Raw genomic sequence first — 21,313 nt, 5'->3', positions numbered from 1 at the left:
TTTATTTCTTGTCACCACATATTACCCCTCACAAGGCTTAGCCGCCGCGAATTAGTGAGTCCCTGCCATTAACACTGCCTAAAGCGGTTTAAAACTCAAGCTTGAAGGGGCCGGGAAGAAATATGCTGGGCACAAATGAAACAGTACATGTCATCGACCCCGTCGTAACATACAAGTCATAATACAATACAAAATGATACAAAGTTGACTCTTCTACCAATCCACCATCCTACTCCGAATTCAATGCCACGCTCTTTCCAGCAGCGGCGGCAATGGTAGGGATCGGGAAATCCCATCCTAGTTCGCCGCCAAACACGCGGGCATCGGTGCAAGCGGACGCATCCTCGGGGAGGAAGTCGAGCACGCGGCCACGGCGCATGATTGTGCCGAGGACCTTCTTGCTCGCAAACATTTCAAAGTTGGGTATAAGGAGCGGAACGACGTGCTCGAGGAGCCAGTAGACGGCCGCCGCCAACCACTGACGCGGGCGCGCACTCTGCCTTGTCACCTTGGCGCTGTTGGCGGCAACGTTGGCAATGTTGTCGTCGATCTGGCGCGCCTTTTGGTAACGCGCAAAGATGTCGTCGAGGGCCTCGGCCGAGAGTGCCGATGGCGACCGCTTCTGTACCACTTCGGCGTGCAGCAGCGATGTCAAAACGGCCACATCGTTGACGCCCGAGTTGTAACCCCAGCCAAAGTTGGGCGTGAATCTGTGGACAGCGTCACCAGCGAGGACGACGCGTCCACCCGCCGCCGGCGCCAGACGCCAGTGCGGCAGGACGCCCTCGAGCTGGTCAGCCATGCCACAAGCCGTCCGCGTGGGCCAGACCTTGCCAAACACGAGCTCGGGCGTAACGTGCATGCCGGCAAAGCGTGCGGCAAACTGTTCCTGATCCGCCTCGGCATAGTCGCGGCGCGCATTATCCGTGGGTGTCTCTAGCTGCTCATACAAGAAGAACCAACTCTGGTCGTGTGCCGTCATGAACATGAGACTGCGCACCGAGCCGTGGGCCTCAAAGCTGGACTTTGGCGGGCATGCCGCGGGGCGGGGGCAGGTGCCCCATAGGCAGCGGTACTCGGCTCGGTACGGCCGCTCCGGGTTAATGAGGGCCTTTTCGGCACCGGCATTCAATGCCAGCGTCCGCATCATGCCGCGTGTCTTGCTGTGGACGCCGTCGACACCGAGCACCATGGTTCCACGCTCTACGGTACCATCCTCGCAGCGAACCGTGACGCCCGACGCATCAGGTGCAATCTCGCACACCTTCTTACCCGTCAAGATGCAGGCAGCTCGCGTGTCTGACGGAAGAGCATCATAAAGCACCCGAACGAGTTCGCGCCGGTGAAAGTTCCACGGCGGCGTGCCAAACAACCTGCGGTGGAAGAGGGCAGGCGAGCCAGTGCGATAGACGCGACCGGCGTGCGTGAGGATGGTCCGTGACTCAATGGGCGCACTTTGGGCCTCCATGGCGGTATACAGCCCGAGCTGATGCCACACGCGGTGCGTCGAAGCATAGGACAGCAGACTGGCGCCCTCCTCGGGGATACACGTATCGCGCGCCTCGAGCATGACAAAGTCAATGCCCGCCCGGTACAGCGCGTGCGCCGCCGTCAGGCTGACCGGGCCACCACCCACAATGACGACGCGAAACTTCTCCTCCGCCATTGATGATGGTATCGCCTCCATCGTTTCTTAGTCTCTTTCCTGCCCAATGACGACGTCGAGAATTCAATAGCCAGCTGACCTGAGAAGAAAAATCAATCCGTATCCACCGTCGGCTGTGTTCATGCGATGCCTTGACTAAACTCTGGACGTCGGTGAGGTCAGCCTCAGACACCGCCGTTTCACAATCCCGGGTGGTGGTTTTTTTGGTTCTTGTGCCAGTAAGGAAGAGGCAAGGAGAAGAAGATGGAAAATTCCATATAAGACCCGTAATAGGAAATGTTCCTGACCTTCGTTGCCCCCCTTATTAATGGAGACAATCAGACAATAGTGTCGGTACCTGACCCGCCCAGGGTCTTTCTTAGTGTTTCGCTTGATTTTCTTCAGCAAGGACAAGGGTCGAAATGAGCCCCATTGCCTACTGAAAGTCCAGGTCCATGGCGCTTTATTATTCTCCGTGATAACGGAGAGTAGTTGTCAAGCGCCCGTGGCGATCGCACTATGGGGTGGGAATTGCCGATCAGGTCGAGCCAGTCTGCTGCGATGAATAGTAATCATGGGCAAGTTTTCCTCATCTTCAGATATGATTGATTATGGAGACTGACGATTTTCACATTTGATCAAAAGAAGAAATATCGAGGAGGCCACGAGGCCGATTCCATTAGTCTAAAGTTATGTGGATATGCTGAACTAAGTACTATATTTATGTATTATGTAGAAGTGGAATAAGACAACATCAGATCATCGCTAATGAGACAGGCAGGGGGGTGGCGAGGCAGACAAGACTAGTCTTACGACGAGTACTCGGCGACAATGACCTCGCTGACCTTCTCAACGAGCTGGTGGATCCACATCATGGGGAAGTAACCCGGCAGCTTGTTGCAGGCACTCAGGTCAGAAACACGGAGACCGTCAATGCCGCGGACGCGCAGGTCACCGTCGAGGACGGCCATGGGGTCGCCGTCAGCACCGATGGGGGCCGAGCAGGAGGCGTGGTGACCCCAGGACTCGTCCTTGATGAACTGGTCGAGGTCGTCGCCAGTGACATCGGCACCGGGCCACACCTCGGTAAAGGCACCCTCAAGGATCTCATCGAGACCGGTAAGGAGCGAGCCGTCGGAGCCAGACAGGATACCGCCAATGGGAATGACGTCGTTCATGATGCCACGGGCATAGTCGTAAGCCTCACGGATGGCAGTCAGATCCAGGGCAGCCTCGGTGTCGTTGTAGAACTTGCGGAAGTTGATGACGGGCATGTCACGGGGGTCAGTGGAGGCCAGCTCGACGGTACCGTAGTTGTTGCGCTGGTGGGACTTGAGAATGATCCAGGCCCAGTGCTGAGCGTCGGCCGTGCAGCCCTGCGACCATCCAGAGTAGTAACCGGTGAAGTTGGCGGGTCCTCCGAGCACCATGATGTCGGGCTCACCGCGGGCAGAGGTGGTCGAGTTGCGAATGACAGCGACAGCAATACCGTTGGAAGCGTAGGCGCCACGAGAGACCTGGTCGTTACCGTCGACGAAAGTCTTCATGCAAGGGTCCAGCTCGGGGTCGGGGTGCCAGGTGCACTTCTCAGTCAGAGCAAAGGGAGTCTCGGTCTTGGAGACCATGGTCTGCTCGTAACGGTCCTGCAGGTTGGTACCGACACCGGGGAGGTCAAGGACAACGTCAATGCCGAGGTTCTCCAGCTCAGCCTTGGGGCCGACACCAGAGAGCTTGAGGATCTGGGGAGTGTTGTAGGCACCGCCGGCGACGATGACCTCCTTGGTGACGCTCACGTGGCCCTCACCGGTGGGCTGGGCACCGCCGCTGCGGGGGTCAGCACGGTAGAGAGCCTGGCCGGACATGTAGTCAACACCGGTAGCGCGGGGCTTGTCGCCAGTGGTGTCAAAGGTGACCTTGGTGGCGAGGGTGTCCAGCATGATGTCGAGGTAGTACTTGCGGGAGCCATCGTCGTTGGTGGCCATGGCGGTGTTGACAATCAAGTCGTAGACACCACCACGGTGCGAGTCCTCGCGCATGACCAGGGGTACCTGGTAGACCTGAGGAACCATGGTCTGGCCGGGGGCGTTGATGTCGCTGATGAGGACACGGGCGAGGTAGGTGGCGGCATCGACAACCTCATCGAGGATGGTCTGGCCGAAAGCAGTGGCGGCACCGAGCAGGACGGACACGATCTTGAGATCAGTGGCGGCGGTGATCAGCGAGGTGACCTGCAGAGGGTACCAACCCGAGGTACCAGAGTCAGCTGCGTGAGGCTCGTAGCTGACGTCGGTGATGCGGGTAAAGTACGAGCGCATGTTGGTGGAGTTGTACGAGTTGTCGCCCGTCAGCTCGACCATGTCGTCCCAGTCCATCTCATAAGGCTGCATGCTGAAAAGAGCATTGTGGCGCGAGCAACCACCCAGAGCACCGGTACGGGGGTAGTAGATACCCAGAGGCTCAGCGCCCTCGGGAATCTGGTCGGAAGTGGCGGGTGTGCCCAGGTTGCCCGTGGCGTTGTAGGAAGTCCACTTCTTGCCTTCGGTAGTGTTGTACACCATCTTGGTGTCCCTCTTGTCAATCTCCGTGTCGTCGAACTTGTGAATGTAGTACGCCCATTCCATGCTCCAGTCCTCGGTCGAGGCAATGTTCATGGCCGGCACCTGCTGGATGAGGTCCAGACCAGAGTCACCACCAGCCTCCATGAGCAGAACCTTGAAACCAGCAATGGCAAGGTTCGAGCACATGTGACCACCACCGGGACCAGATCCAATACACACAAAGTCATACTCCATTGTCGTGTTGCTGTAAAAGTCGTGGTCATAGTCCGATGATCTCTGGGTGATGAAGGGGTTGTGGCTTGGCATGGCCAGGGCCGCAGTCATCTGCGCGAGCGCAGTGCTCATGGCGAGCTTATGCGTGAGACGCATTGTGATGAGTCTTTATTATTCCACAAAAAAAGAATGACAATTGTTGGGTTTGTGGTTTTTGGGGGTTGATTAGTTGGTTTGTGAAGGAGTGGCTAGTTAGCTGAAGAGCTGGAAGCGTGATTATTGCGTAGCTGGGCTACTAAAAAGAGTGACTGGCTTCAATTGCTGCTTGTTGGACAGGCAAACGATTGAGATCGCAAGAGTCAGTTTGGTGTCTTGTCGTTGCCTTATTAGTGAAGGATTCGCTCGGGATGCCGGGCCCGGAAAACACCCCCCTTTCCGGATTCTTTGCCTCATCAAGCACATGGTATTGGCATTTTCCGTCGGCCGTCCTTCATTCGGGCGACCCTTGACTGCAATCGGCCGAGGTTCCATGATCTCACCCACTTCCAACTTCATGGTCGGGTTGACCGAAGGGATAACCTGGCGAGCAGCCATGCTCAGCTTCTGCCGATCGTGATTTATGGTGCAGCTCTAGGCAGTGCGGCGTCTCCTCCCCGCGAAATGTCAAAACCCCACAAGGTCGTACTGACTTGCTCCAGAACGTTGTCGTACAGCAGTGTAGATGACAATACCTCTCAGCCTGACAGGTATTGCCCCCTGCAATCTGGGTATTGTAGTGGAGCGACGACAACGGTCGCTAACAAATAGAAAACGGTCGCTAGGAGTGCGATCGACACGGTCCGTGCCCGATACTCTCTCCCCCTGGCCCCCAAGCCCCGTCAACCACCCTGGCAATTCTGCAGCTGCTTCTGCTCAACACTCGTTGGCCCGTTCTTGGTCGATTGTGGATTGAGAGTTCAGGAGAATGGCTGAAAGGGTACAGTGATCGTCGACCTCTTGAGAGAAGCAGCAACTAGCGCCTTACCAGAACAATATGCGTCGACGTATGCACATACGTCTGGATGGGGATTGTATTGGAGACTCGATAAACAAGGATATGTAAGCAAGTTGGCAGTAGTTGGCAGTTAGTTTGGCAGGTTGACAGGTCCTCTTCCGCTCATAATGGTACTATGGTAGGTAGTATCCGTACTACGCTACAGAATACTACAGCACTACTCGGTAGTGTAGAACCTAGATAGGGCAGGGCCCCCATCCCCATCGAGAAATGTCTGTGAGTCTTTGCTGTACACTAAAGTCGTCAGCCGCGACGAGCTAGACATCTTGATCGTCTGCTTAGTCACAAGGGTCTTGTATCAGAAGGGAGATAGTCCTATGATGTTCAGAGCGAAGGAAGAGTCGGTCACTGTTTTAGTCTCGTCAATCAGTTTCATGGTCCTTCCTAGCAGCAGTCAGTGAATTCGAGATTGCCAAGATGACCATGCCACACCACAGCCGCCCCCAAGCAAAAACCCGAGCTCAACTCTTGAAGCAAGTCATTCCGACTTGTGGAAAACTTTCCGCATTGGCGCAGTTCCCGGCCCGCGACCGCGAATGCCGCGCGACTCCGACCGAAGCTTGGAAGCAGCAGCCAAGGCAGATAAGCTTTTAAGAGGTACCGAGATGCAAAGAAATTTGGGCATGGCATGCACCTTGTCATATTACGCAACTTCTCCGCAAAAAGGCCAGAATAGTGTGGCGTCGCCGCGAGACGAAAAGAATAAAGAATTTTAGAAGAAAAGAAGACCAGCGACTCCAGGCAGACGACCCAGCCACGACGGAGTTGCGGACTTAACTCGAGCGCACAAACAAGGGCAAGGGGTTGGGTAAAGTTGCTGCTAATAGTATTATTTTACTGGGCAGTCTTTTGTACGAGCCCGAGCTGCCCGCTCCAGTTGTATTATTATTTTACTGAGCAGTCTTTTGTACGAACCCGCTCCAGTAGTATTAGGTAACCCCTTATTATTCGCACAATCTGACAATCAATGGACTTTTTTCGTACCTATGAAAATCACAGCGGAATCGGTACTCGGGCGCTTTTGCCGGCCCCATAACCCATATCCCAGGCACCGGGACCAGGGGTTGGCCGAAAAGAAGCACTTCTTTGCAAGGGACTGAAGGGAGTTGAAGAATATTATTATGGGCCGAATTCAGCGGAGCGAAAGAGTGGACCAATAAGGGTGTCGGCCAGGGCAGCGAAATTAGGTATAATTTCTAACTTGTCGAATTTCCTAAGAACTGACATTCCATCATATGCGTTGATATATGCATTCGAGCAAATGTAATGCAGGATCTTGCCGAGCGAGTCAAAGGCGACCTTCTAGTACTATAGGGTGGTATTATATTAAAGTAAATTGGGCGATGGCGATCGGGAGCTGCTCGTAAGCTTCTGGAGTTATCTATTGAATCAGACTACCGGTACTTCGTATATCGCGGGGGGCATTCCCCGGCAGTGGGTCAACGGTTTTCTAGTGCCGTGTGTCGCTCTTCTCGTAGTGCTCTAGTTTAGCAGCCGCCTATCATCAACTTCTATGTACTAGTATGCTTCGCTGTTAATGAATTCTTCCTTGCTGGGCAGCATTGACAGTTGAGTAACTAGGTACGTAGCACACGAGGGTAGGTAGCTTGTTTGTTTGCCGATATCCAGGCCATCCCGCTGTTTGTGTGACAATGTATGACTGTCCCTCTCATCTCGCAAGCAAGGGATACACTTATATCTTGCATCTCTTATAACTTTTTGTCCAAGCATTAGGGGTCTCGCTTGGAAGTTGTAGAAGCGAGGGCATTTTATATACCCAGACGTTCGTTTATTTCCATCGCCTTCTTGTCGTTCTTCTATCCACTCTTTTTTCCTTTTTTTATCTTTAAACTTCCTTTAATTCCTATTATTGTCTCTACTGCAATCGTCCCTTGACAACTCTTCTCTCGTGACGTCTTCGAATGTTTTCCAGTAGGAAATAAAGAAAAGCAAAAATTCCCAGAGGTCAAAATGAGGCAACCATCATCGCTATGGTGGGCCTTGGCATTTTTCATGCTCGCAGCAGTCGCAGCGGCGACTGAAATGCCCGACTGTGCAGTGAGTTGCACACCTTCTCCGGAACTTTGTCTGTTTCATGTCCGCTGACAAAAGCCTCCCCAAAAACAGAAAGAGTGCCTCGTCGAATACCTGCCGACATCAGCCTGCCATGTGGCAACCAACGTTACCTGTATCTGCAGTAACGTCGAGCTCACCGAGCAAATGACAGCATGCGTTGCGACAAATTGTTCGGTGCGAGATGCATTGCGTAAGGCTACCTAGTCCCATAGCAGATGGAGTAGTCTGATATTGACTCCTGAATTTACAGTGACCGAGAGGTTCGACAGCGAAACATGCGATTGGCCAGTCACCAACGACTCGCTCGGCTTGAAAATCATCACACCGCTGTTTGGTGTGCTCGCTGTCGTTGTCTTCTGCCTGCGTGTATGGGCAAGGTGGCTGACAGGCCTGATGGTCACCTGGGGTGCAGACGACTGGGTCATGTTGGCCACTGTGGTGTTTTCGATCCCGCTCACAGTCGTATCGTACCTATTCGCTGCCAAGGGTCTTGGCAAGGACCTATACATGGTGCCCTTTGACGACATTACCTTTGTGCTCGAAATGTACTACTACTCGGAGATTCTCTACCTCGTCGTCATCTTTCTCACCAAGATCTCCATCTTGTGTTTCTATTTGCGCGTTTTCCCGAAAAAGTCCCTGCGGATGCGCGTCTACGTGGTCATCGGTCTCACTGGAGCCTGTGCGCTCGCCTTTATCCCCATCACCGTCTTCCAGTGCACGCCCATCCCGGGAGCATGGCTACGGTGGGACGGCACCTACGAGGCCGAGTGCCGCGATGTCATGGTTCAGGCACTGTGGGGTGCCATTGCCTCCATCGTCCTCGATCTTGCCACCATTCTGCTGCCCATGACGGAGCTCTGGTCACTCAACCTCTCCATCCGACGCAAGCTTGGCGTCATGCTCATGTTCGCCGTCGGTCTGTTCGTCGTCATTGTTCAAATTCTCCGCATCGTCTTCCTGCTCAAGTTCAGCGCCACGTCAAACTTTACCCGCGACTACACGGCCACGAGCGTGTGGTCCAACGTCGAGGTCTACGTCGGCATCATTTGCGCGTGCTTCCCCTACATCCGCACCCTGCTGGCGCACTTTGCTCCCCGCGTCTTTGCCACCACCAAGGATGGCAAGTCGACCAACATGTCGGGCGCCTACGCCAACACGGGCTCCAAGGGCGGCCGCAGCCAGTTCTCCCACCGCCCCGTCCACGGCGACGAGACCGACTTTGTCGAGCTGCGGACCTCGCCTGCCGCCCAAGACGGCTTCAATAGCACCACCGACCTCACGCATGGCGCGCATAGCAATAATAGGGAAAGCCGGGGCACCGAGAAGGATGAGTTCTATACGCATAATGTGCATGGAGTTGTTTAAGCGTACGTCACACATTGACGCATTTTTCCGGAAAGCAAAAATACGGCGTTGGGATAAAAAGGGTTTCGATTCAGAACGGCTATACCCAGCCTCTTGTTTTGGTAATGAAATAGTAGCCTTTTTCGGGCTTTATAAAACATAATTAGGCCGAATAAACCTATCATGGTGGCGGCTGTGAGAAAACTTCATTCTTGTCATTGCTCCCCGGTGCACGTGATTCACATTTCATTGTTTCCAACTTTCACCAACTTCGACTTGAAGAACATGGCAAAGTCTGGCTCTCTAGTATATATTGGAGCTAGGATTGTCTCGTGGCCAATTAAGCTTACTTCGCCCACAAGATCCAACCCACTACAGCGCAGAACAATGGATAGAAAACAGTAGGTCCGCATGGCGGTTGGAAAGTTGTAAGCATGATTATCTAAATACCGAGCGAGGCGGGTCGTTCTCATTCACCCTTTCCATGCAGCACTCGGACCCGCTGCTGCATACATACATACCTACTCGGCTATCGCCAAGCTTTTGAGTGCAGTCTCGAATTCAAAGCTCCAACCCTCGAGTACCATCCAAAGCATAATCATCATATGCAGTATGCCTAGGTAGGTAAGACAAAATGGGTATGAAGAAGCTCAATGACACGCTTAGTAGCAGATGGTTTCGAACCAAGCCAACTGTTCCGGTCGTCGGGACGAGACCCGAGAAGCGATGAAACAATGCAAAAATTGTCCTGCAGATAAGATTGAATCACAGAGACGTGTTTCTGGTCCATTGCCGGAAGTCTCCCAGTCGATATTGACCATGGCACTCTCTTGAACCATTCCCTTCCCTGAACTGGGTGTTCAGTCAACGAGATAGTACCCAATCGCCGAGATGGTAACCCGCCATCTTTTTCCAAAGAAACTCCCGGTCGCTAGAGATATAACTCCGCCGTCCATCATGAAGCTGGGGGGGGGGGGCTGGCGGCGTAGCACACACACCAGGATCATACCCGTCCCCATTGGGGTTCATCACAAGACTGTCGTTGGAGGATTGTATCCAGTTGAAGCTGGCAAATCCAATGTTTTATACTACACACCGAAGCGCTCGAGGACTCGTAGGAACACACCTTTTCTCAAAAGTTCACAAGTGCGACTATTTTTAGGTGCGGCACGGTTGCAAAGAATGATGGACGAGCAAATGTTCTCACGATGCGTTTTAAAATTCGGGTGCGGGCGAGTCTTACGTCGAAGGCTGTGGTACAGAGATTACTTGAGTGGGTAATCATATAGATTGGGTATTTTGTAAGACAAAGTTATATCATTCCATGCTTGGATTGATTCAGAAGCATAAACGAGCAAGATGAACAGCTGCCAAGAGCTCTCTTTCAGACGAATTCATTGGATGTTCAACGTCCATTTATTGGTGACACCTAGACGATTTTTCTTTGCCGGAGAGTCCTCAGACTGCGGCGGTGCTGGTCGACTACCTTCATGCCCGCGATACTTTAGGGTCTCAAGTGACTGACACAGCCAGCCTTTCTTCCAGCATACGCCCAATTCCTTCCCACTTGAACCGCCTTGCACAGTCGAGGGCCGAGTCCCCTTCAGAATCTCTGAAGCAAACATTGGCATTGTTGTCAAGCAAGAGTCTCACAATGGCCGCGTACCCGTAACAACATGCCCATATCAATGGCGTAGCACCAACGTTACTCTGCGCATCAATTTTGGCTCCATGCTTCAATAGCAACCGTACCGTTGTCACGTCACCAGAGCCTGCTGCCATAAATAAAGCAGTCCCACCGTTGTGTCCATTTGTGTTGATGTCAACAGCCTGATCATCCACTCCACATTCAATCCCTCCATCATAATTGTAAAAAGCCCGTACCAGCGGCGTGCCTATATCGACGCGCGCCTCGAGCTCAGCTCCATTCTCTAGAAGGAGCTGCACCGTTTTCCAGTGACCATAACCTGCTGCCATGAGCAAAGCAGTTGCACCGTCTTTGTTCTTTGCATTGATATTGGCCCCGCTCTCCAGCAACAACCTCGTGGTTTCCATATGTCCTCTGCCACAGGCTAATACCAACGGCGTTCCAAAATTGATGCAAGCCTCGAGCTTGGCTCCATACATCAGAAGCAAGTTTGCTACCTTTGGGTAGCCATAATACACCGCCAAGTGTAAAACAGATAGACCACCTCTGGGCTTGGCGTTAATATCGGCATTATTCCTAACAAGGACTTCGACCATATCGACAAAGCCATGGATGACTGCCAGCATCAAAGGAGTACGGTTATCGTATAAGACTTCGATATCAGCTCCTTGTTCTAGAAGTGCTTCAACGATGCTCTGGTCACCGGCTAATACCGCCATGGAAAGTTGTGGCGCTGCGACTTGACTTGTTAAAGTGGCATCCCCACGAAGTAAAAGCAACGCGATGGCAAAATGACGCAGCGTTAATGCCGTTTGGACAGGTGCTACAGTATTGATATCAAGACCCTTTTCGAGTAATTGCAATACTTGGAATTCGCTGCCACTGCAGATCGCCCAGAATAGGGGAGCGCTCGCTCTACTTGAGACCGAGTCGTCGAACTCCTTTCCGACATCAGCATGGCTGTCAAGCAACTTCTGTGCGACATTTTGATGGCCATTCCATATCGCCCACGACAATAGGGTTATTCCAAAGTCTCCCGTGACTTGAATGTTCGCGTCGTTTTGAAGGAGGCTCTCCACAGCGGGAAGATGTCCATAGTTGACAGCCCACCATAACGGTGTTGCGCCCAACACATCTTGAGACTCCACCTCAGCACTCTTTTGAAGTAATAGATCAACAATGTTTGAATATACTTCAGGAATCTGGCAGATTGCGAACTTCTGAGGCCCCTTATCATTTCCATCTCTTCCAAACCCCTTCTCGAATGCGTGACCATGGGAAAATTTGGGCACTTTGTAAAGACCTATGTCTTTTAGGGACTTGGCGTGTCTCAGACAAGCTGACGGGTCGACAGTATTGAGCTGCATTGATGATAAATCCTTCGCGAGTAACGACATCCACTGTTTTTGCAAAATTTGGATAGTTGATTCATGTTCACTTCCGCTTAGCATCTCATCGATCGTCCGTTGTCCGATCAACGAGTCTCCATTAGACAATACCGCTTGATAGCCGCCGCTTGCTGCTAATGAAAGAGGTGTCCGGCCGCGGTAGTCACGACAATTGACGCTCGCACCATGATCGAGTAAAAGTTCGACAACCTTCAGTGCACCGTATTCTGCAGCAAAGGACAGGGGCTTTGGGAATCCAGCTTCAACATCGGCATGGTGTTCAAGCAAGATGCTGGCTATGTCCTCTTTACCTTCTTTGGCAGCCCAACCTAAGGGTGAGAATCCTTTCGGAGCTATGGCGTTCACATCATCTCCTTCATCAAGCAATTGTCTGATGCGGCCCTTGTTCTCATTGAAAAGAGCGTACCACAACGGTGTGAGCCCTTGTCGCGGTCGTTCAAAGGATTTGGCCCAGTCAAATGTGAATGATAGGCTCTTCTCAGCCAGTTTTAATAAGACTCGGGCAATGTCACTGTTGCCTTGGATGACCATTGTCTTTACTGCATCGGCTGAAATGACAAGCTCGTCGGGTCGATGAGCTAACAGAACGCGCACGACCTCAGACTCCGGGTTCACAACCTGGAACACAGACACAAGTATTCTATCTGTGATCAAAATATCATCTTTCCGTGCTGAGAGTAAGGATCGGAGGGCTGAGAGTCTCGTGTTTCTTGCCAAGTAGATCAACAGGTCGTCCAATAAGGTTTCAATGCTTTCAAGTAGTTTGCCAATACTTTTCAGTGTGCGACAAATGTTCTCACAAGCATCTTTGTCGCAAAAGAACATGTATGCAACAACTTCTCTTATGACAAGATCTTCGCTTTTCTGGTAGTCCACGTTGATAATGCCATGACCTTTACCATGAGCACACATTCCCAGTAAGGCGAAGATTTTATCGTGATCCCTAGACGCTTTTGCTCCCTTGAGCCGCTTCAACAAATGATATAGGTCCTGTTTCGAGCTCCATGGTGACTCTGAACGCCGTTTCTGAGGCATCATATCGAGGATGGCTGTCTGTTGGGGTTCTATCTCGATGCCAAGTTGACGTACTAGATGGACGAAATTGGCGACTGGAAACGCCGCGTAACCCCAGTGAATCAAAGCTCTACGCGCATTGGCGACCTCTTGTACAATCCAAATCCTTTCAAACCACGGTTCAGCAAGTATCGACTCAACGGACCGGCGGATCTTCGCATCGAAATCATTGTATTGGTCGGCAAGTTCATCCTTCACTCTGTACCAGGTCATCTCGAAAGGAAGTTCAGGTTCAAGCTGCTGTTGTTGTCGGAGCGCTGCAAGGCTTTGGTTTAAGATAGGAGTATGCTCTGACGAGCGACCCAGGTGGAAAATGACGCGCTCTGCACTTCGATAGATTCTGTCCATCTGCCGTACCTGATGATTCTTCTCCTTGTCCAACCTTTGATCGATACAAATACCGTCGATCCACAGCAGACGATCTTGATCAGGCAGACGAAGATCTCGAATAACCAGGCTCAAGTTGTTTGTAATCTTCAGGTTCTTTCCGCAAACATCAATAGAGTCGGTAAGTTCTAGAGAGCCCCAGACATACGAGACTGCTTCATACTCCAAAAGATTACTGTCCTCTAGTGATGCATGGATGATCTCCGCCTTGATGTTGGGTCCCGTCCCTGGACAAAGTCGTACTATGCGAAATGCATGTTCTTCATGGACAATGGGGCTGTATTCGAATGGCTCCATGACGGACTCTTATTCTTCAGTCCCATCAAGAGGTATTTTGTATAGGGGTAGATTTGCGCCTCATGGCCGTTCTGTGCGCGAAGCGAGGTACACTGTCTGGTAACACGCTATGAAGAGGAACATTTTTTATTCGAATGCTTTGCTTCATTTATTGATCAAGATTGATTTTGGGCCGCGGCACCTGGGCTTATCCCAGAGAAATCTGGGCAAGATGCCTCCAGGCACACTGCTATGAGGCTCTGACGAGGCTATGCAGTCGTGGTGGGCAGCAAGCCACCGATGCTGTGAACCCCGCTTCATGCTGCAACAACATTGCTTGGAGAGCTGTGATTCGTGGGCAACAATATCTCGCATTCAGAGGGTATCATTCACGTTAAATTCAAGCTTAGCTTCGTAACATTTGACAAGTCGCAGCCACGCCTTGCTTCAAAGATTGAGTCGAAGTGAAGAGTCCGATTCGACCACATTCTTGCCAGCCCGTCAATTTGCGGTGTCAAGGCTGGTGGTCCTCGTGTGGGTGCCTCTTGCTGATTGTAAAAAATAATCACCCCATTAACAGCGGTCCCGATGTATCCTGGTCTGGTGACCAGCAATTGGATTGGTGACGGAAAGCGAGTTCCGATGGGGCCCCCCGACTTCCATTTCAATCATGATCCCGCTTGTCGCAGCAGCCCCTTCAGTGAAGAATTGCACATTCCCCAGGAATGATGAATGTGCATGACCATGGCTCAATAGGTCCTGTCAGTTTTGGCTTCGTCTCGGCCAGTCTGGTTCAATACGGCTCAGATGTATACGTATTCGCATCATCCGAATTAGGACCGGGCCGCGTTTCTCGTCCCGAGTGCGGGATCCGGGGGGGCCCCTGGGCAAAAACGTGACTGCGCTCGCCTCGACAGGAAGATGGCATGTATTGCAACGTATGCGCGTACGTGGAGAGTATTTTAATTCCTCGCTTCGGTTTCGGTCTTGGGCAGCTTTTTCCCAAGCACGACTCAGTTGTGGAAGTTGCGATGCGGGTCTGACACCAGACAAAAACTGGGTCTCAGGCCGGGCAGTTGGCAACAGAAGTACCACAAGTCGTGCAAATGTGCGCAAGTCGCAGTTTTCTGGTTGTGTCAGCAAACAAACAACGACGCTCAAGTTTATTTGTTTCAATCGTTTCTCTCTGGCGACATGTTAAACGACCAGGACGATACGGCCCGATGCATGTCTAAAGTTGTTTCTTGGTGTTTTGAGCCCCGAGTCCACCGAGGTCCAGAGCCGTTGCGCGCCCGCGCGGCCCGTTACGGGGCATTTTCCCGGTCTGCAAGGAGGAAGATATGACTGCGCTATCTATTTTCACACACACACACACACTCTCTCTCTCTCTCTCTCGACCCATGTTGGACTTACCGCTTCTTGTCCCACTACGAATTGATCAATCGAGGAAAAGTGGACGGCCGACATTGAAATGCAGTCGCGTGTCGTTGGGCCTGCTCGAAGTGCGAGATAAATGCTTTACTGTTCCAGGGTCCTGTCCAGTCCTGCCAGGGTTCTGAATTGCGATATGTAGCACGTACTTCGTATGTTCTGATTGAAATGGATACTACTGTTAATGGCTCCACCTCTCGCTGGCAGCACCCCGGGAACGACGCGGAACGCTTCCCCGGCGGCGGTCGTCTCATCTTAAAGCAATCCAACGCCCGGCCTGCCGTTGCTTGTCGTATTGTTTGCTTGTCCTGTTTGGGCAAAATAGTCGGCCATCGGTCCATCTGGTACGGCACGGTAAGAGCTATCACTCGGGGGTCCTCGCCGGGGTTTGGGGGGATCAAGGCCTCGACGAACGAGCACAGGGATTCTTCATGCTCGACCAATTCCTTGGGTTGTCTCCGGTGCATGTGATTGGCGCCCAGGGTCCTGTTCCTTGCACCTGTCGCAACGGTTTTGCATTGCCATGCAAGGGAGAGCGACCAGGCAAGCTGCTACCCTCAGGAGACCATAACGTCCAGGGTACGAACGAATGCCGACCAAATAATTCAGAAACCATACTTCAGTGCCCCACGACTTGACGCCCGACACGCTAAGAACACTTTTTTAGAAAATGAGAGCTTATCGCAATCTGGCAGACGACGTCTTTCTCTTGAGCTCTTCAAGCTGGCGTATGGCGTGGAGACCTCCATTTTCAACGCACACTCACTGACGCAATGAAGAGAATCAGACAATACATTGCGAGGATTTCGCGAACAGAACCAAGGACAGAAACCGATTCGAGGTTGTCCAGTTCTGCAACCACATCGAGAAGCTCCATTGACGAAGACGCCACGGGTATACTCGTTCTACAGGAAGGCCAGGAGCCTGAGAATGAGAGAGGCATAGATATTGTCTTTGTGCATTGCATAGGTGGCAGTCGCATCCGCTCGTGGACTAAGCACGATGTCTGCTGGCCGCGCGACCTCCTGGGTCGAGAATTCCCCCATGCGAGAATTCTCACTGTAAGGAAATTCCCGCCAGAGTCTCTCATCCGTGAGGCCATCGTGCTAACCTAAGAAGTGGGGCTATACCCTTCCAATGTTGAACAACAGCAACGTCAGTGAACACCTCGAGCGTCCGCTCGCTGATTCCCTGATAATCGACTTATCTAAAGTCAGTCGCAAGACGAGTCGCCAAATCATATTTGTGGCTCACGGTCTTGGTGGCAGTAAGTTGGCGAGATTTTTAACCCCAAGAACATTCAAGAATACCAAGTTCATACTTTTCTCCGGTTTTCAAGCATTTATTGTATAAATACTAAACTCATGAAAGTGATTGTCAAGGAGGCGCTCTCGGCCGCTGCTGTATCACAAATATACGGCAAATACTCGGAAATGGCCGACATCTATACGAAAACGATTGGGATCTTGTTTCTCGGTACGCCCCATAGGAGTACAGAGCGGCTTTCGCTCGAGGATGTCTTCGCACAAGCCGCCGTGATTGAGATGAAACGATCAGACGAGGCCTTTGTGCAATTGATAAAGAAGAGAGTGGAGTCATGGGCTACGCCAAAAGACGATTTTGTCGCATTTTCGCGCGATATGTCAGTCGTGTGCGTGAGGGAATTGATTCCAGTTACGACGCCTACAATGTCGACGGTAAGTCTTCGGCAGAGAGTCACTCTACCGCGCTAATACTTCATGGTGTAGATGGTTCCAAAATCATGTGCCACATATGAAGGCTTAAATGTCGTATCTGACGATATCTTGGCCGACCATTTCAATATAGCCAGGTTCTCGGATCGGCAAGATCCAGGTTACTTTCAGCTGGTTGGGCATCTCAGTAGAATGTCCCGTAGATCGCAATCAACTGGTGCGTCTTCCTGTCAACTATGAATGCTTTTCGCGATTCCCAGACTAAGAAAAAACACGCAGATACCGAAGCCAAGGCTGTTCGCGGCAAAGGTGTGTTCAACCACATGGTTCACGCGATGTAGTGGGGATGCTGATTACTATCCAGAAATCCTCGATGCTCTGTATTTCGACACCCAGAATAAACGAGAGCCCAGTGACGATTCTTTCGATCAGACTTGCGCATCCATCGTTGCTGGAGGCGAAGACCAGCCCTCATCGGGATTCTACAGGTGGTGCCGTTCTCCAGAAACTCTATTCTGGATCAGCGGCAATGCCGGCTCTGGTAAAACGACACTGATGAGGCATTTGTTCCACAATCCAGAAACCCGAACACACCTTGAGCAATGGGCAGGCGAGGGCACTACTGTGCTCATGGTAAGCACATATCTATGCGAAAGTGGAGAGCAGGTCCAAAAGTCCCAGGAAGGCATTTACAGATCTATCCTCCATCAAATTCTCACTGCCCGGCCTGACTTGGTCCCTGTCTGCTTCCCTAGTTTCATGGACGGCCCCTGGCCGCCGCCTATTCCTTTCAATACGGTTGTCAATCTCATGCAAGCCTTCTATCAATTGCTTTCGAAAATGGGCCGAACGTTTCGGCTTGTTGTATTCTTGGATGCCATCGATGAGTATCGCTCGACCGAGACCGATGACTTTGCCGCAAGAGCGAGCATATCTGGAGAGTCAATGGATTCTGACAGCCAAAATTCGGTTCTCGGTTCGAAAGAATGGATCGCCAGCTCACACATGGAGATAGCACGCCTATGCAGCGAGTTTTCATTCTCGGATGCTATCAAGGCTGTGATTTCTAGTAGAGAACTTCCCATATTCGAGGAGACATTCTCCCAGATTTCCCGCATGCGCGTTCATGCGAGGACACAGAATGTAATCTCACAATACTGTGCCGACCGTCTCGACGATGTTTCTCCAGGGCTCTCCTCTGGACAACAACACCTTTGCAACGAGGTTGCTCGTCTTTCCAACGGTGACTTCCTGTGGGCGAGACTGGCCATCAATATCTTGATGGAAGGATCCCTCAAGTCGCTGAGGCATACACTTGATAACCTTCCCACCCATCTCATGGGCCTCGATGGCTTATACATGCGCATAATTCAGGATCTTTCTCCTGCATATCAACGCGAAGCATGCAGAATTATCGAAATCACTCTGAGATGTCGCGATCCACCCGATATGATCACTCTAGCATTAGCCGACGAGGGATACTTGGCGAGGAAAGAGCTTCGGAAACAAAACCCCGAGCTAGGAGAACTTCTGGTACATCACGACAAAGCAAAACCGATGTCCGAGTCTGACGCAATGGAAATTTCCCGAAGCATGGAACATCGGCTGGCGACTCGCTGTGCAGGCTTCCTAGAGAAACGAGAAGGCAGTCAGCGTGTGGCATTCATGCATTTGACTACAAAAGAGTTCCTGTCAAGGCCGAGCCTTTGGGATAAGCTCTCGGTCATGAAACCCAGCAGCGTCGAGCTTGACTATTCACTCATTAGTGCAAACGTCCGCTATCTCCGGTATCTTGCCAGAACACGCTCAATCGCTTCTAGGCGGACGCGGTTCCGGATTGAGCCGAGCATATGGCTGATCATTGGTAATACTCTGCGCTACGCCGGCCGTGTGGATGACAAACCTTTTGATTTCAAAGCATACGTGGAATTGCTCGACGAGCTCGACGAGACTTGCCGAGAGGGTTGGAAACAGGCGGTCCGTGACTTTGTACCCGCACCCACTGATCTCGGCTGGTCCAACAAGGAGCGAGCCAAGCTCATGGCCTCGAGCTGGGCAAGCTTTGAACCGATGGACGTAGGGAATTCCCCATCGCGGCATAATTTCCTTGCCCTGGCTATCCAAGCAAATCTGTTGAACTACGTATCAGCAAAGCTGATGTTGCTTGATGAGGCTGAGCGGGCTACAGAAGCACAGGCCTTGCTGCAATATGCCGTCTGCCCCGAGGGAGACATTCGGTCGATCGGCGGCTCCATGGTATCATCTTGCGCCCCGCTGACCGGAAGTTACAAAGACTTTCATCATGATCTGCCCGACGCAAATTTTATACGCTTGCTTCTCACTTGCGGGGCCAGCATGCGACACCAGCAAGCTCAGGATGTATGGAAGCGGGTCTTGCAAGCTGGCCAAAAGTACTTTTCCCAAGAACAGAGCCTTGCGATAGTATCTATAGGCGCTACTGCAGGACAGGCGACGAACAAGAATCGTCGGCAATGGGTGGCCATTGTCACAATACTCTTGGATAACGGCGCAAACCCTCAGCTTCAAGTCGAGACTGGCGGTGGACATAACGACGGGTCGGTTGAGATCAGGGCGGCCATTGACATTATTGGAGATATACTGGCGGGCGAGGAAGAGTTTGCAAGAGACTTGCTCGTCATTGAGGCGGCTGCAGTGAGAGAGTCCATGGCGAGAAAGACTAGCTAGATGATTTGGACTTGTTGCGTTGGGCGTTTGGAGACATGACATTGCGTCTGGAAGTTGATTCCTTTTTTTTTTTTGTTTCCCATGGTACAAGACGATGCTTCATGTGCGGTAGAGAAAGGGGCACTTGGCATCTAGAAGGTTTGATAATGTGGGCATATTGGACCGGGTTTTCTATGGTTGTTGTTACTTGAACTTGAGAGCATCAAGTCTGCATATCCTATCGTAATCCGGTTTACTCTTTAGAAAATCATATCACGACCCAAAACTGCTTCAGCTTTGACTCGTCCATTTACTGTCAATTATGCCTATTAAATGAATCCATTCCGGAATTCTCTGTACTCGTACCTGATTCACTGGCTGCGCATGTTCTATTCATTATAAAACAGTGTACTGCGGATTCATATGAGAGAACCAGGAGCCAGAAATCCCATTTGACATTCAGATCTGAAACATTTGCCCGCGATGCGTTTGTATTTCTATTTGGCCGTTGGTTCGCTCTCCCACGGTTATCCTTGCAAACGTAGAAGGGAAGCAAGATCTGTACCAAGAAGCACTTATTGTGGACCTTGAATCGTGAGACCGGGAAAGGTGGTCGAAGGAGGAGCGGAAGAAGAAACATGAGCCCAACGGTCCTGAAGAAACATTGAGTGGTTTCTCGTCCGGGAATGCAAATGACATGATGATCATGCCACTGATCGGACAAGAGAATGATCAACTCGTTAGAAACTTCTTTTCGAGACTGGCATTCGCATATGCTTGCCTTTCTGTCGGAGTCAGCACTGGAATGTCTCGATCGTTTACAGAATTCAGGCACGCCATGTTATTAGCTAGGGGGAATATCGGACATTGCAACAAGAGCAAGATGGTCTTATTGTGGCTACGACAGTATCCCTGAGTTGCAAGTGAGACATTTTGGTCTATACACTGGGCGGCTCGGCCAGAGCACCCCGCAACCTCGTGGTAGATGATTGTAACTGGGCTCATTGATCGAAATCGCTTCGCAACCATATCCATGCATCAACTGATGCCAAAGGGCACCTTGAGAGGTATTACTGCCGGTGGTGCGTTCTGGTCTGGATGGTATATGCCTGACCTTGAGCGACTGTTCCTAGCAATGGGTGGCACATCATATCTGGTTCATGCCCAAGTGTCTCGGACGGTGAATAAACCCCCCACAGAGGTAAGTGGTGACGAGGTCCCTGAGCCGTTGCGGCTGAGCAACGCATCTGATGTCGCGATCTGCACCAGGGATGAGCTGGCCAAGGGGTCCAATCGCACGTGGATTCCTGTGTTCTGGACGGGATATCACATTACTTGTCAAGTCAGGCATCGTCAGTTTCCCTCATGCGCAAGACTCGGAGAGACAAGGAGACCCAAGCCACTACGGCCGGTCATCTGCTCTTTGATTCGAGTCTCGGTATATTGCAATTGCATGTTTGGAGTCATGGATATGAAAGTGCAAGTTCTGGCGAACTTGTTCCGCCTTTTTCAATCACAGAATTGCCCATCTCAGATAGACCTTGGCGCATCGAATCATGGGTATAAATTCATTCTCACGTATCCTATACTACTTGTCAAGCGGCAAACATGGTGGCTGTTCGAGGCAACCTTGTCTCACAGCCTTCTCGTTTCACATAGATGAAAACCATTGGGCTCTATTGGCTATATACGCTACCAACTTGAATCTTCTATGATCAATCGACTTTGGCCGCTGCAGGGGAACAGCCGCCACGGGCAGCTAGAGGAGAGAAAAAGCAATATCATGAAACTTGACCTCTGGGCTTACCACTACAGC

At 51.5% G+C, this 21,313-nt stretch overlaps 5 protein-coding genes across 5 annotated transcripts; 2 read left to right on the top strand and 3 right to left on the bottom strand.

Moving 5' to 3' along the window:
* Window positions 1-229: 229 nt before the first annotated feature.
* PFICI_08861 (uncharacterized protein) lies at window positions 230-1,687 on the bottom strand (the record flags this gene model as incomplete). The annotated part of the gene is made up of 1 exon (XM_007837442.1): window positions 230-1,687. The coding sequence occupies one exon, from the start codon at window positions 1,685-1,687 to the stop codon at window positions 230-232; it is 1,458 nt and encodes a 485-aa protein (XP_007835633.1).
* A 767-nt stretch (window positions 1,688-2,454) lies between these two features.
* Window positions 2,455-4,572, bottom strand: PFICI_08860 (uncharacterized protein; the record flags this gene model as incomplete). The annotated part of the gene is made up of 1 exon (XM_007837441.1): window positions 2,455-4,572. One exon carries the CDS (start codon window positions 4,570-4,572, stop codon window positions 2,455-2,457), a length of 2,118 nt encoding a protein of 705 aa, XP_007835632.1.
* A 2,869-nt stretch (window positions 4,573-7,441) lies between these two features.
* PFICI_08859 (uncharacterized protein) lies at window positions 7,442-8,914 on the top strand (the record flags this gene model as incomplete). Its single annotated transcript, XM_007837440.1, has 3 exons — window positions 7,442-7,528; window positions 7,598-7,736; window positions 7,797-8,914. The coding sequence occupies 3 exons, from the start codon at window positions 7,442-7,444 to the stop codon at window positions 8,912-8,914; spliced, it is 1,344 nt and encodes a 447-aa protein (XP_007835631.1).
* Window positions 8,915-10,405: 1,491 nt separating this feature from the next.
* Window positions 10,406-13,708, bottom strand: PFICI_08858 (uncharacterized protein; the record flags this gene model as incomplete). Its single annotated transcript, XM_007837439.1, has 1 exon — window positions 10,406-13,708. The coding sequence occupies one exon, from the start codon at window positions 13,706-13,708 to the stop codon at window positions 10,406-10,408; it is 3,303 nt and encodes a 1,100-aa protein (XP_007835630.1).
* Window positions 13,709-15,891: 2,183 nt separating this feature from the next.
* Window positions 15,892-19,518, top strand: PFICI_08857 (uncharacterized protein; the record flags this gene model as incomplete). The annotated part of the gene is made up of 6 exons (XM_007837438.1): window positions 15,892-16,179; window positions 16,238-16,385; window positions 16,490-16,815; window positions 16,867-17,029; window positions 17,092-17,121; window positions 17,177-19,518. 6 exons carry the CDS (start codon window positions 15,892-15,894, stop codon window positions 19,516-19,518), a joined length of 3,297 nt encoding a protein of 1,098 aa, XP_007835629.1.
* Window positions 19,519-21,313: the final 1,795 nt, after the last annotated feature.

This window comes from Pestalotiopsis fici (assembly GCF_000516985.1).
Source record: "Pestalotiopsis fici W106-1 unplaced genomic scaffold PFICI_Scf_6, whole genome shotgun sequence".
NCBI classification, from domain to species: Eukaryota; Fungi; Ascomycota; class Sordariomycetes; order Amphisphaeriales; family Sporocadaceae; genus Pestalotiopsis; species Pestalotiopsis fici.
The sequence above is the reverse complement of the archived record's forward strand: the minus strand, read 5'-3'. Positions and strand labels throughout refer to the sequence as shown.